This window comes from Pinus tabuliformis, chromosome 1_2, assembly GCF_031772625.1.
Source record: "Pinus tabuliformis cultivar Carrire ecotype Pingquan chromosome 1_2, CPIR1, whole genome shotgun sequence".
Classification (NCBI taxonomy): domain Eukaryota; kingdom Viridiplantae; phylum Streptophyta; class Pinopsida; order Pinales; family Pinaceae; genus Pinus; species Pinus tabuliformis.
In genome coordinates, this window is record NC_142298.1 from 1215402429 (window position 1) to 1215417444 (window position 15016).

The 15016-nt window shown below is 39.9% G+C and overlaps 1 protein-coding gene across 3 annotated transcripts in view; it reads right to left on the bottom strand.

Moving 5' to 3' along the window:
- Positions 1–4663: 4663 nt before the first annotated feature.
- Positions 4664–15016, bottom strand: part of LOC149210637 (Rrp15p protein) — a 193987-nt gene continuing 183634 nt past the window's right edge. For 2 of the 3 annotated variants that reach the window (XM_089396749.1, XM_089396746.1), the window contains exons 8-9: positions 5361–5476; positions 4664–5173 (exon numbers count right to left, since the gene is read on the bottom strand). In XM_089396749.1, the coding sequence (XP_089252875.1) occupies positions 5405–5476 (72 nt within the window). In that variant the 3' untranslated portion in view covers positions 4664–5173; positions 5361–5404. Of the gene's footprint in view, positions 5177–5360; positions 5477–15016 lie in introns of all 3 variants that reach the window. The other variant, XM_089396748.1, reaches the window with a different exon arrangement.

Below are 15016 nucleotides of genomic sequence, written 5' to 3' on the forward strand. Positions count from 1 at the left end.
GGTATTCAACGAGATTTTCTTTGGGGCAGAGGGGAAGAGAAAAATAAGTGGGCTTTGGTAGCTTGGGACAAGCTTTGCAAACCTAACGACCATGGTGGTTTGGGGCTTCATGACCCTAAAACCCTCATCAAAGTTTCGGGAGAAAAAATTTGGTGGAGGTGGCTTAAGGAATCGGCAACCCCTTGGGCCAAGCTTTGGAAACATGAATATGCAAATAATTGCAAGAGAGGGATCATATCTTAATGTCAGGGCTCATCAAGGGCTCCCACATTTGGAACCTTGCTTGGGCGAATAGAGCCATTGTCCAGCAGCATAGTTTCTCCGAGGATAACTGGCAGCAGGAACCTAATTTGTTCAAGGAAGAATTAACCACTCTCAAGAATGACACTGAAAACAAAGGTTTACTTATGGTAAGTGACTTCTAGGATCAGGTAAGGAACAATGGTAAATGGAGAATATGGAAGGATCTGGGTTATAGTGAAGAGAGCCCTTTGAAGGCCCAGGCAGTTTCTCTTGCTCTGGACTTGGAACAGAGGAAGATTTTGGTGTCATCCTTGTCTGACCAACTGAGATGGGGAAGAAACACTGAAGGCAACTTTAACCTCAAAGAAGCTAAACAAATGGCCCTAGGGTTTGATTATCAAAACCCTGATCAGGTATGGAAGAACCTTTGGTAGAACCTGCATTGGATGAAAATAAAGTTGTTTATGTGGTTGGTTCAACAAAAGAAAATTCTAACTTAGGAGAATCTTCTGAAAAGGGGTTTTGTTGGCCCATCCAAATGGCATCTATATGGCTTACAAATGGAGACGATGGAACACTTACTCAACCTCTACCTTGTGGGATTGGGTGGCCTTAGTCTTTAGGCAAACTGACAAGGACAAACTCAGTATCACCAACACTTTGAAGAATTGGAGGAAAGACTTCTCAGGCAATGAAATCATCAATAAAGCTTGGACTCTGGTTCCAGGCTTTATTATCTGGGATGTATGGAAGGAACGCAATGGCAGGATTTTCAAGAACAAAATTGGCTTGACCCAGTACATCATTGCACAAATATTATGATAGCTCAAAGACATAGTTGGAGCCCTTTTGTGGAAACTTCCTAAGAACCCTCCTTTGCCCCAGGATGCTCACATACTGCTACAGTTGGGTCTCCATTTGCTAGTTCCCCAGGGCATAAACAAGGGTGTGAGCCAAACAACTGTTGGTAAAGACATCTGGCAGCCTCCTCCTCATGGTTTTTTGAAAATCAATATAGACGGAGCCTCTAAGGGCAACCCTGGGATGGCTGGATTTGGTGGGGTTATAAGAGATGAGCAGGGGCACATAAAGGACATCTTTCATAGTCATTTGGGGACTGCCACTAATAACATGGCGGAGCTCATGGCCTTAGAGTAGTGCCTGGAAATCCTGATCGAGTCAAATTTATACAACGCCATCATTGAAGTAGACTCTGAATTGGTCATCAATGCGGCCAAGAAGATATGTAATGGAACAACACCAGGAAAAGTTTCGAAACATTGGAGGCTATTGCAGGTCTTTCAACGTATTTCTTCCCACTTGTGAACCCTAAGAACTGTCAGCTTCATTCATGTGCGAAGAAAAGCCAATATGCTAGTTGATCGTCTGGCTAATGAAGGAGTGCTTCGCAAGGAAAGTTACAGTAGGTACACTTGGGATTCAACACCCTCAGAGAAATTGTGTGATGATTGTCAAAGACAGAGAGCCAAAGACATGGAGCACTTCCAGACCATGAACAATGAGCAGAAGGAAGACCAGTGGAAGCAAGAGAGAGCAGAAGTAGGAGTCAATCCTAACCGTTGATCCCACAAAGAATGCTTAAGACAGAGCAAGCTATAGGGGAGGAGTACATGGTAAATAGCAGGCTAGTAGAAAGGTCGCTGACCATAGATTTTGATGGCCTTCGTTATCGAATGGCTATCAGGTTGAAAAATGATTGAAGGTTAAGTCTACAAGCGGACCTGAAGATTTATAGATTAGCGGTTTATAATCTTTATCGGCTCCATAAAGCAGGTAAAGGTCGCACTAGTTTCTAATCTGATATCTCTGATGACCGTCAAATCAACAGGGGCTTGATCGTATGGATATCGGGTTTTAAAAGTGATTGGAGGTTAAGACTTAGACCAGACCCGAATTTTCAGCGGGAGAGGAAGGAACGACATAAACCCGAAGTGAAGAGAATGATGCACAGGAATCGTTTGATCATGGTAGATCAACGGACATATTTGGTGGAAAAGTTTAGCGGGAGTAGGAGCGGACGAAAGTTCTTGAGCCGAGCTAAAGTACCGCAGTACATCCTAACCGTCGATCCCTTTTTCCACGCGCTAATGTCATATTCCATTACGGGGATTCAACCACTAGTAACCTGCGTGCTAGTTCAAATAGCCGCAAATCGTTGGATCTAAGTACCCCGTCATTGAATGGATATCAGGTTTTAACATGGGGGGTAGTTAAGCGGAAGAGCAAACCTGACTTTTTATAGATCATAGGTTCTTTTTCTTTATCGGTTCCGAAAAGCAGTTAATGGGCGCGCAAGTTCCTGAAGCGATGTTGTGTCAACCGTCGGATCAAGAACCAGATCGAAGGCAGAGATTCAATCGCATTTTGTCTTTTGGTAAAAGTGTATGGCCAGTGATAAACTCAGTTTTGCAACATTGTGATGTGCCAAGGTTTGCAGGGATGCGATGGACTATGGACCGTCAGATCAATAGTTTGATCGAACGACGAAGGTTTACTCCCGCATTTCGCAGTTTCAAGGGTTGGCGGTGTGCAGTCACTGTGATGTGCAAGTATTAAATCTTATTTGAGTATTGTTTATTAGGCACTGGTCTCTTATATGCTATCTTATTGAGTGTCATATTGATTTCATTGAATCTATCTCTTGATATTTACGTTGCTCATCAATAGTCATATTTGTTAATCAATCATTAATTCAAGTTAGATTGAGTGGTAATTGTCTTGCCCTAGTTCTCTTCAAACAATTGTGTTCAACAAGTTTTCTTTTACTAATCATCTTTAGGGACTACCCCCCATACCTTGCCTAAGAGAGATTAAATGGAGAGAGTTGACAATAAGTGACAGCCCCTTCTCTAAATGTTTCACCTTAAAGACTATACCTTGTGGGGTTGAAAACTTTCCCACACTTAGGTGTACATCTTAAGCGAGAACACAACTTAAGTCTGCCTAATAAAAGTCATGTTCATAACGTCTTCTATGTATCTTGCCTTAAAAGGCCACTTGGCAAACACCAAGTGGCATAGACAACACTTTCGACATTAGATAACGAAGGGAAGATCATTTTAGAACCAGAAGAAAGCAACACCACCAGGGAAAAGAGGTTGTGATTACGAGTAATAAAAAAATACTTGATTAAGTGAAAGAACCAACCAAACGAAGAAGCCTCTTGGGAGACCGAAGCATTCCATCAATACCCTTTGTCATGTATAAAATCAATATGTAATAATGTTTAATTTAGGAAGAGGCATGATCAAAAGAGCATGCCCCCTCATGTAATAAAGGCACCAAGGCGGTATTTAAGCCAGGCCGCCCCCTGGCCATTGTAGTCATCATTCAATTTCTAATATAATATAATATATATAAAATCTGTTATCTTACAGAATAGTGTGTGCTTTAGTCACTAGTGTTGGCCCATTATGTTGACTTGGAGAATGATGGAGTTTGGCAAGTTGCTTATGTTCCTTCCTATTCACACATGGACCTTATCTTTTGGAGGATCAAGATATTATAATAGGTACTTTACAACCCATTGGTTGATTATAATACTACAACCTGTAGATTTGCATGTAGCAGGGTTTATTGTTGGTGCAAAGGGAGTCAACAAGTGTTGATGTAAACACTTTCCTCATAAAGAGGCACTATTAGCTTTTGAGGTTAGCTCAAGTGATTAAAACCATGTTTGGCGTGCCTGGTGAAATTTGGGGAAAATGTTCTATATTTATCCCTTCCGTGATCCGAGATGGATTGGTGCATGGGAGATGGTCCATGATGGATTTGCAAAGTGGAGATAGTGTGCTTGATCATTGCTTAACCTCAAGTAGGTGTTGGCTTTGGTATTCTTCCCTTGGGCATTGGAATTCTTTTGCTTGCTTGGTAAATGTCCTTAATTTGAATCCTCATCTCAACTTCCCTTCCAACTGAATCGGCGTTTTTTCATTGTCAACATGTTTGCTACAGCCAAGGCCATGCTATGTAAGTTCCAGGCTCGGATAATTTTCAATATACATATGATTAGGCTTGTGAAATACTAGTAGATCTTTACAGATAATCTAATCATGATAAAATTCAAACTCCACTGACAGCAATGACAAAAAGAGTCACAGAATGATTTTAACTGTAAATGCAACCAAAGCAAAAATAAAACACACTTATTTTTTGCAAGATTAAATGTGATAAGGCAATGCACCTGTTAAAAACAAAGTCAAACACATATTAATCAACTCTTCAAATAACAGCTACACTATTTAGAAGAAGGAACCTGATATGCATATACTATATATCTATACATCACTTAAACACAAACACCTGCAAACTTCAGGCAGTGACCCCTGGTGAATTAATTGACACCACTACATAAATGGTTGTACGAAAGAGAGATATAAGCATGTCAGCTTCAATCAACTTGATATAATAGCGGATACTTCAATTAAAATAAGGTAAGATGTTTACATCACTCAAATGTTACAATACGAAATTACTTATGGAAAGCAATTTATTGAATGATTTGAACTCAAAGAAACATCTTCTGAAGAATGGTAAATTCTCTAAATTTGGAGCACCTCAAAAATGATATGCTTGATATGGTTTTCTTATAAAAGAAATCAGCCCAGACTGAAAAGATACATATCTTAGCCATGTTACAAAGGTGAATCTGCCCGAAAAGATGGACTAGGCTTCACCGATGTCCCCTTGGAACAAGTACAAAGAATTGCAGTCCAAAATGTACAGATAAATCATGAGCATTATAATTTCAAACTGCATTTCCAGCAGCTCAAATAATTGACTCTGCATTTCCAGCAGCTCAAAACGTTGACTCTGCATTAATGACCTAATGAGAACTCCATTGCTTAGAAGGGAGCCAAAAACTTCAACCTCTGCTGCCTAAAGTTTCAGTATCCCAGGCTGTAATCTCCTGCTACCATAACATGTGTCAAAGTTATTTCATATTATGCTTTTAATTACACAATAAAAATAATCATTCAACGGAAATCCCTCTAACCAGTATTCTAAAAATATAAAGAACAGGTAATGGATATAGAATTTTGAGATGAAAACACAGCAGAGTACAATATTCGTTCCAGTTCCATTTATATCGATACCTGCATAGTATTCCATTTGATGTTAATATATTATTTTAATTGGTTCAGTCCTCATCAGATGAAGAGACATCGGTATCAATGTGGCCAACTGGCATTTCATCTACTGAAGCTGTATCCTGAAAAAAAAAACGAAAGAGAGGATTATTAAAAACAACTTGCATTAGGACTAAACCAGAGTCGATTTTGGACCCGCTTAACGTTTCTACTCAGGTTGGCCAAGATAGGCGTTTGGAAATTTAATATTATGCATATTTTCAATTTCTGCATGAAACTGACATGGTAATGTCATTCGGTCTGGGCTCTTTTAACAAAATGGAGATTGGACAGTGAGAAGCATGCAATTGTTAGAATATTAAGCCTACTTGCTATAATAAAGTCACATTCAGATAAGTAACTAATAAAATCATAGACAATATTAAATAAGGTAATTATAGTGGTAGTACTACATAGTGATATAAAAAGGTATCAACTCCATTGTATCAAACTTTATTATAATAAAAGCATATTTTTTACATGAATCAATCGAGTCTATTTCTAATAATGTTTGCAAGTCTTTTTCGTTTACTATCAAACTAGTAAAAATCCAAATTATTCAAAATTCAAATACACAATGATTGAAGTTTTGAGCATGACAACCGAAAGAAACTCTGTAAGTTCAAGTTATTGTTATGAAATTGAATTTATGTATAAAGGTTGTTTTAGAGTTGAAAAAACATTTTAGAAATGAGTAGTTTTAGAGTCAAAATATATGCAAAGATGAAGAGCCAAATACAGGTTTGATACGTGACGCATACCCTAGGCTAGCCACTGGATGGTGCCGTCATTTGGAAATTTACCACTGATAAAGAAGCAAGACACCAAGTTGATTGTACAGCCACCTTATTAAAAATAAATAAAAATAAAAAATCATTTTTATTAAAGGGGGTTGCCCTTGAAGATGACACTGACAGAGAGATCCAGCCCACTGTATCAAGTAGAAAGGGTTTCGAAGAACTGCCAATCAATTGGTAGTGCAACAGGTTTTGGAGATTGAATCGAATGCAAAGAACTAAATGTGAACTTAACTGCCCATCACTTACCCCAACTGTCGAGAAGAACAGAGACGCAGCAGAAGAAAATCGACAGAGAGAGTAGAGTGTTTGGTAGGTTCACTTACCTGTAGCAGACAGAATGAGAACACAATCTGTTTTTATATCTGATCTACTTCATCCGTAAGAACAATCTGTTGTTGGAAATACTGAGAGGGGGGGTGGATCAGTATTTCTTTTCAATTGTTATTTTTACCAGTTAAAGTCACTTATAATTAGAACACAAAATGAATAATAAGAATAAATACTTTTATTAATCAAGAATAACGAGGACTTCAATCGTCTTCTTTACAATAAATCAAGTACAATATAGTGTAGGGCTCCAACCTGTACTTTGCCAAGCACGACTTGGACTTCACAAGGCTCCAACCTCTAGGGCTTCAACCCTATCTTCCCAAGTCACCAACCTTGTTTCTATGAGGCACCAACCTCTAGGGCTCCAACTCTATCTCTGGTACAGGCACTAACCTGGTCTTCTTGAGGACTCCCATCCTCTAAGGCTCCAACCCACAACTTCAATTCGTCAAGCTAAGTTTAATGATTCTCCACGGCTTCCAATATCTTCTGCAACAAGTCTTGACAATATCTTCACCTTCAGCACTGCCCTCAAACGATCTCCGAGGCACTTAGCTCATCAATGACAACTTTGTCTTCTCATGAAAGTGTCACCGCAACTCTTCACGTTGCCCAAACAATTTCTCCAAGGCCACCTCATGATGGCTTCAGCACTGCAGCATGGTCTCCAATAATGTCTCCAAGATCAGCTAAAGCTTCTCAACAAGATGTCTTCAATAGCCTGCAGTACGCCTGCTCCAAAAAAAAAAATTAATAGGTCTGCCCACCAAACAATTCTTCAAGTGTTTCACAATGTCTTCAAGGAGGTCTGCACTAGTTCTCCAAAGAATGTCTCCAATAGGCTTATAGATGACTCTCCAAGGAATGCACAAGATCAGTTCGAAGCTATGATACCGGATTCGTTCATACCCCCTGGCGAATCCCGAATCGTGCGAATCCGACACGATTCTGGTCGGATTCGTGTCCAAAATGCCGGGCACGTCGTGTCATTTTCTGACACGTCGTGTCGCTAACGTGCCGCGGATTTCCCAAATCGTGTCTCGATTTTTTGTGCGAGTCCTGTATTTCTGATTCGTTTTGCTAGGTTTTAAACGGCTTGGTTGACGGGCCACGGCTCATCACAGTTCACAGTTCACACAGTTTCGAACCGATTTTCCATCTCAAACCAGGAACAAAGGTTTTCGAACCATTTTAGTAGGCAGCCACCGCATTTTTGTTTCCAATGAGCCCTGTAGGCAGATGCCATATTTCCGTTTCCAATGAGACCGTTAGGCAGCCACCGCATTTCCGTTCCAAACCAAGGTCTCTACGCAGCCACCATGTAACACTTGTTGGGAAAAGCGTTCCCAAACCAACAAGCCTTGTTATAAGTTTTTACATATATGATATAACACTACACCCACCAAGATGTGACTCTTAATATTGATTAACTAATAAATTATCAATATTAATTTTATTGATTAATATTAATCAGAATTTTAATAATGATTATATGTGTTTCTTGGATTCTAGTTCACATTTATAATCATGATATCTATCAGCGTTTATCAGCCATCTAATTTATATGGCTGAGCTACTTGTATTATCTATATGCGGTTACAAAATTGTTTTAGTGATCAAAGTTCACAAAGTCTCCAATAAAATACATTTAAGTGGACGACAGATCAGTTGCACAAAGTCACCCAATGGATGACAGATCAGTTGCACAAAGTTACCCAACAAGGGATAAGAATAAAGTACATACTACAAAGTGTACTAACGTACAGGATAGATAATTGATATTTATGATACAATGTAACACTTGTTGGGAAAAGTGTTCCCAAACCAACGAGCCTTATTATAAGTTTTAACTTTTCACATATAATTGAAATCAATAAATTTGTATTATTAATTAAAATTTGTATAAGAAATATGCTAATATCTAATTTTTAATATATATATATATATATATATATATATATATTTTAAATATATTATAAATTTATATATATATATATATATATATATTTTTTAATAAAATAATATATAACGTGTCCTGTTCCGGGGGTCAGCGTGTCCCGAATCCAACACCACGAATCCCGAATCCTACGTGTCCCGAATCCCCGTGTCAGGTGACTTAGGTTCGAAGGGATTCATGAAATAACCTTCAAGTCTGCTCACAACTTTGCTCCAAAATTCTCTGTAAAGATATTTCAGTTTTGCTTTAATGGGGCTGCTACACAGTGCTCTTAGGATGTCTTCGACAGCTGCTTCAAAGAAACTTCAACAAGTTCCTAGGCCTGCTCAAAATATATGGTGGAGTATGCTTCTCAACAGATGCCCAAACTTCCACAAGCGTCACCTATCCAAAAACACTTGAAGTCTGCTCACAAGTCTGATCAAATGCTTGTCAAGGTCTGCTGTGGTAACTATCCACAGGTCCGGTCTCCCACAGGTTAATGATCTGAGCCTCCACAAGTGACTGTCCACATGTTTGTGATATAGTCTGAGCTCCACAGGTTTGTTAGTCTGAGCCACCACACGTTTCTGATCCTCCACAGGTTAGTTATCACAAGTCCGAAATCTTACAGGCTTGCAAATCCGAGCTCCACAGGACTGTTACTTCCAGAAGTCTGAATTGCCATCAACTTATGAAACCATTTGATCTTATTTCCTCAGTTCACGAGTTGTGAACCATATGTATCTTTTGCGTTAAAATTCGATGAGGAATGAATCATCTGGAGCTTATATTTATAGTCATTTTGATTGAATATGAAGGGACACATCGAGTTAGATAAAACCGACTTGAGGGCAGACTTGCAAACAAATCATGATCGGTGAGCACTTGAACGTGATCAAGATGTTCGACGTTTCTGTGAAACCCGCACTCGTTGTTGCACGTTTGATGGACGAATGATCGTGTGGGTATTTGGGACCACAAATGACATGGTGACCACTGAGGAGTGGGATCGTCATGGATGTATTGACGTGGATAGGTAGGGACATGGATGAGCATTGACATGGGTGTGTGGGGACCGTTGGGTTAATTATATATATGCTCAATATATGTTAATGTCCAATATATATGGTAAATTTGAGAGTGGGGACAACACATTTTTAATTTATTGTCGATTTATGTTATATATTTTATATCATATAAATATAACATATATATTTATATTTGATATAAATATATGTATATATATGTCTAGTGATTTTTGCCCTTTTTTTTAAGTCTTTGGTATATTCCTTCAATGTCAAGACATATTCTTGTAGGATTTTTCATCAACACCCTTTCATCAAATTAGGGTTGGGTTTGTTTTCAACAAAGGCTAGGGTTTCATGAATTTGGCACCTTAGGGTTTCTTTACAAGTTAGGGCATCATTAGGGTTTTTTTCTAGGAATTCTTGTGCTCATGCTAGAGCTTCATCATATTTGACAATCAACCTTAGACCTAGGGTTTCCATTATATGTCTTGGATAATGTTAGGGCATCATGTAGTTATCTACCATCATTAATGACACATGGGACTAGCTTCAATAATGCTAGATATCATATTGACATCAATGACAACCTTATCCAACATCTGTAATACAGAGAACTAATGAATGAATGAATGAATTGAATTGATTTACAATGAGCAGTAAAGCTCAATAAATAATACAATAGTATTTACAGAAACAACAAGTTTCTACCAAGAAAGTAGAAACAGCGAGTTTCTACTAAGAATATAGAAACAAGAAGTTTTTAACAAGAAACTGCTAATTACAATCATAGATGAGCAGCAAACACTAAAATAGCATTATTCTAATACCCTCCCTTAATGCTCAATCTATTTACAACACCTATAGACCCTTTGAATTTTACAAACTTATCAGGACCAAGAGGCTTGGTGAAGATGTATGTTGGTTGCTCCGTTGTGGGAACATATAGCAACTAAATGGATCCATCTTCAACAAGCTGTCGAATGTAGTGACAATGAGTTTCCACATGCTTTGTTCATTAATGGAACACTGGATTCTTGGCGAGTTTGAGCACTCCCTGATTATCACAGAATAAGGGAGTAGGCCCTGCTTGGGAAACATGCATATTCGCAAGCATATGTTAAAGCCAAATTGCCTCACAAGATGCCTTAACTGCTCCCTGATACTCTGCTTTTGTCGAGGAGCGAGCCTTTGCCTGGTGCTTCTTACTAGCCCATGTGATAGCGCAGGATCCCAGACTAAACACATACCCAGCTGTAGATTTATGGTCATCAACCGAACCAGCCCAGTCTGAATTTGTGTAACCACTGAGTGTAGGATTTGAACTCCGAGTGTACAGAAGTCCATAATCAGAAGTGCCTCTTACATAACGCAGCACACGCTTTGCTGCTATCCAATGATCAGCCTTAGGAGCTGACATGAAGCATGAAAAGTAGCTCACTGCAAAACTGATATCAGGTTGAGTGGCAGTAAGGTAGATGAGGCTGCCCACTAACTGCCTGAATAAAGTTTCATCCACAAGTGGTGAGGATGATTGAGCTGAAAGTTTGAGCCTTGGTTCCATAGGAGTCGTGGCAGGTTTGCAATCCTGCATTCTGAACTTGTCCACAAGATTTCTAGCATACTTGGACTGAGAGAGAAAGATGTTCTTCTCAGTCTACCAGACTTCCACCCCTAAACAGTAATGAAGAAGTCCCAAATCTGTCATATCAAAAGTGTTGCACAAATCCTATTTGATCCCACAGATTAAATGTGTTGAACTGCCAGTAATCATAAGATCATCCACATAGACAACCACAAACAAAATATCATCACCAGTATGTTTGATATACAGGTTTGCATCAGATGGACTCCACTGAAAACCATGATCTGTTAGGTACTTATCAATTTTCATGTACCAAGCCCGAGGGGCTTGTTTCAGACCATAGAGTGCTTTGACTAATCTACAAACTTTCTGTTCATGACCGGCAACCTTGAATCATGGAGGCTGCGTCATGTAGACTTCTTCCTGTAAGTCACCATTCAGAAAAGCACTCTTTACATCCATCTGATGGACTTTCCAACTGAACTGAGTTGCTAAGGCAAGGAGCAAAGGTCTCCTCATAGTCTATGCCTTCCTTCTGTGAGAATCCTCAAGCAACAAGGCGAGCCTTATACTTGTCGAGGGTCCGTCAGCTTTGTATTTTACTTTATACACTCATTTGCAGCTAATGGGCTTCTTCCCTGTAGGAAGATTAGAAAGGGTCAAAGTGTGATTCTTTTGAAGACTCTGGAATTCTGCTTCCATACCCTGTTCCCACTCAGGTATACCCTTAGCCTCTGAATAGGTTTGAGGCTCAAAAACACTGTGTAAGTTAGCCATAAGAGCAAAATTTATTGTAGGCTGGTGTTTGCTCTTATTTCGGGAAGTTCTACCTTCAAGGAGCTCATTATCCTGGAGATCACCAATAGTTTTAGCCCGCCATTTAGGCTGGAGAGTAGAAGAACTAATATCAGGAGTGGATGGAGGAGGCTCAGGAACAACAGGAGCAGCAAGAGGAGGATTATTTTCCGGAGGAAGCTCAGGTAGTGCATCATCAAATACTGATGCTGCATCATCCCTCCCATCAGGTGGACCTAACGAAAGAAGAATACTGTGAGGCTGATCCTCAAAACACTGCTCAAAAGTAGGAGACTGAAAGAATCCTCTGTCTTCATCAAACACTACGTCCCGACTGAAGCTAAGACGACCAGTGTCTATATCTATCAGCCTATAGGCCTTGTGGTGGTCACTGTACCCTGTCATCATGAGTTTCTGGCTTTTGGAATCCAACTTAGAGCGCTTAGCAGCTGGAATCCAAACATATGCAATCGAGCCAAACACTTTGAGGTGACTGATCTGAGGCTTACGGCTAGACCAAACCTCTTCTGGAGTCTTCCCCTTAACAGCCTGAGTAGGTGATCGGTTAAGAAGATAGACAGCAGTAAACACTGCTTCAGCCCAAAATTTGTTTGGAACACTCTTGTGTTGTGACATGAAACGAGCCATTTCAACAACTGTATGGTTGCGACGTTCGACAACACTGTTCTACTGAGGAGTGTAGGGTGTATTTAACTGGCGTTTGATGCCATAGGTATCACAAAAGTTGGAGAAAGCAGAAGAACAAAATTCCCCCCCGTTATTTGTCCTAAGAGTTATGATATTACAGCCAAACTCTTTTTCAACTAAGGACTTAAACTTCTGAAAGATACTAAATACATCATATTTATGTTTTTAGAAAGTACACCCACATCTTTCTACTGAAATCATCTACAATAAGCAAAAAATATTTGCAACCAGTAACTGAAGATGTATTCATAGGACCACAAATATCAGCATGAATTAACTGGAGTACCTGAGATGTGCACCAAGATTCTCCATCCTTGAATGAAGACCGATGTTGCTTGCCAGCTTGACAGGCGCAGCACACTCCCAACTACTGAGTCTGAATATCAGGTGACCCTGACCCAAGTCCCTCCCGAGAGAGCTGAGAGAGACACTGAATGTTTAAATGCCCATATCGTTGATGCCACAGAGTGTTGATAGGAGAAACACGGGCTGCTAGAGCCACTTCTGGAGAATCACCAGTGTCAAGAAGACTGTATAGACCATGATCCTCTAGGCCAACAACAACCGTAAGACAAGTCTCCCTGTCAATAATGGAGCACTTGTGCGCACTGAACACTACATCAAGTTGAGGAGAGTTCCTCATAATCTGGCTGACAGACAACAGATTAATTTCCATACCAAGAACATAGTACACATTCAGGAAGATGAGTGTGCGCCCACCAGACTAGATCTAAACTGTACCTCTGCCAACCATTGTGTACTCTTCACCTCCGCCGAATACCAAGGAATCACTGAAAGATGAGAAGTCAATAAACCAGTCACGCCTGTGAGAAAAATGACGTGATGCACGAGAGTCAATGTACTAGGCAGAAGACGGGGCATGATTTGAGGACCTCTTAGCCATAAAGGCGTAAAAAGCAGATTCCTTCTGCTCAAAATGTTCTGCAACATTCGCTCACTAATAAGACCCTCCCTGCTTCTTCTGTTCAGAAGCAATCCTCTGTCGCCAATCTTTCTTCATGTGGCCAAACTTGTGACACTAATTACACTGCACATTTTTCTTCTTAGCAGGATTAGAAGGCTGAGAAGAACATTTCTGCCGAAAGGACTGAGAGGACTGATATTTGGCAGCAGAAGCATTTTCTGAGGAGGCTGATGAAGCACTACTACCAAATTGTTGTTTCCAACGATCCTGCTGCATGAGTTTGGTGCATAACTCTGGAAACTTCAGATCAACATTAGTGGAGGTAATGTTGAGTGTTTCTATGAAGTGCTCATAAGGTTTTGGTAGACTTTTCAGAGTGATGACTACCATATCTTCTTCTTCCATGGTTCGACCAATGGCTTCGAGCTGATCTCGAATGTCTTTAATCTTGTTAAGATGTTCCTGTAAAGACATATGTTCTTCCATCATGATGGAGAACAACTGATTCTTGAGAAAAAAAGCTTTGCTCTTGTCGGATGTCTCGTGCAATTCCTTCAAATGTTGCCAGATTTCGGCAGCTGTCTTGCCGGAAGGAATCTGCGGTAACTGATCATTAGTCACAGAGAGTTTGAGAAGCATAACAGCCTCTCGATTTCGATCATCAAACTTATCTTGATCAGCACCAGCTGTACCAAGTTTGAGCTCTTTGCCCAAAACAAGCTGGTCAAGACGCCTATATTCAAAAATGGTCAACATTCTCTGTTTCCAGATGTTATAATTGGTGCCATTAAAGCGCTGACTGCCTTCCAACATCAGATTGGTTAGCGAGACATCTGCACGTTTCCAAAGACACGAAAAAAAACAAAGGAGTTTGGCACGGATTTTAATGCAGATGTCGGCTGATCCAGACAAAAAACTGACAGGTGCTGGAAACAAAATTCAAATCTGCTGACTTGAAAAAAATCAAGGCACAGAAAACGATGCACCCACAAAATTCTGACTACTCCCAGTTGAGATATCACAAAACCCACATCAAATTTGTAATCAGAAAAAAATTTCGACAAATGAAGAAAGTAAAATACTTTGGTCGAAAAACGAGCCACCAACAAAAAATTCGTCAATTGACAGAGATTCTAACTGAATACGCCTTTCTCGGTCAAAAAATGACATCCGTGATTCACCGACCAGACCCTTTCTTTCACGAAATCCTCAACATTGTACAGTGACCAATATTCCAACAAATCGAAAATTGTCCTCAATGAAAAATACCGAGCGTGTCAATACGTGGACAGAATGAGGGATTTGCTTCAGTATCGAGCCCTAAGCAAGCAGTAATGGGGGGATTCGATCTCCTGATCTGTCGACAGCGATGGTGACTGAGACGGCAAAAATATAGTCTCACGCTAGAGAGGAGTCGTGTTAGGCACACTGGAAGGAAATGTGCTGTGCAAGTGGCACAATAATTTCGACAAAGAGATTAACGAAACTAGACGCACAGGATAGGAAATCTCGTAAC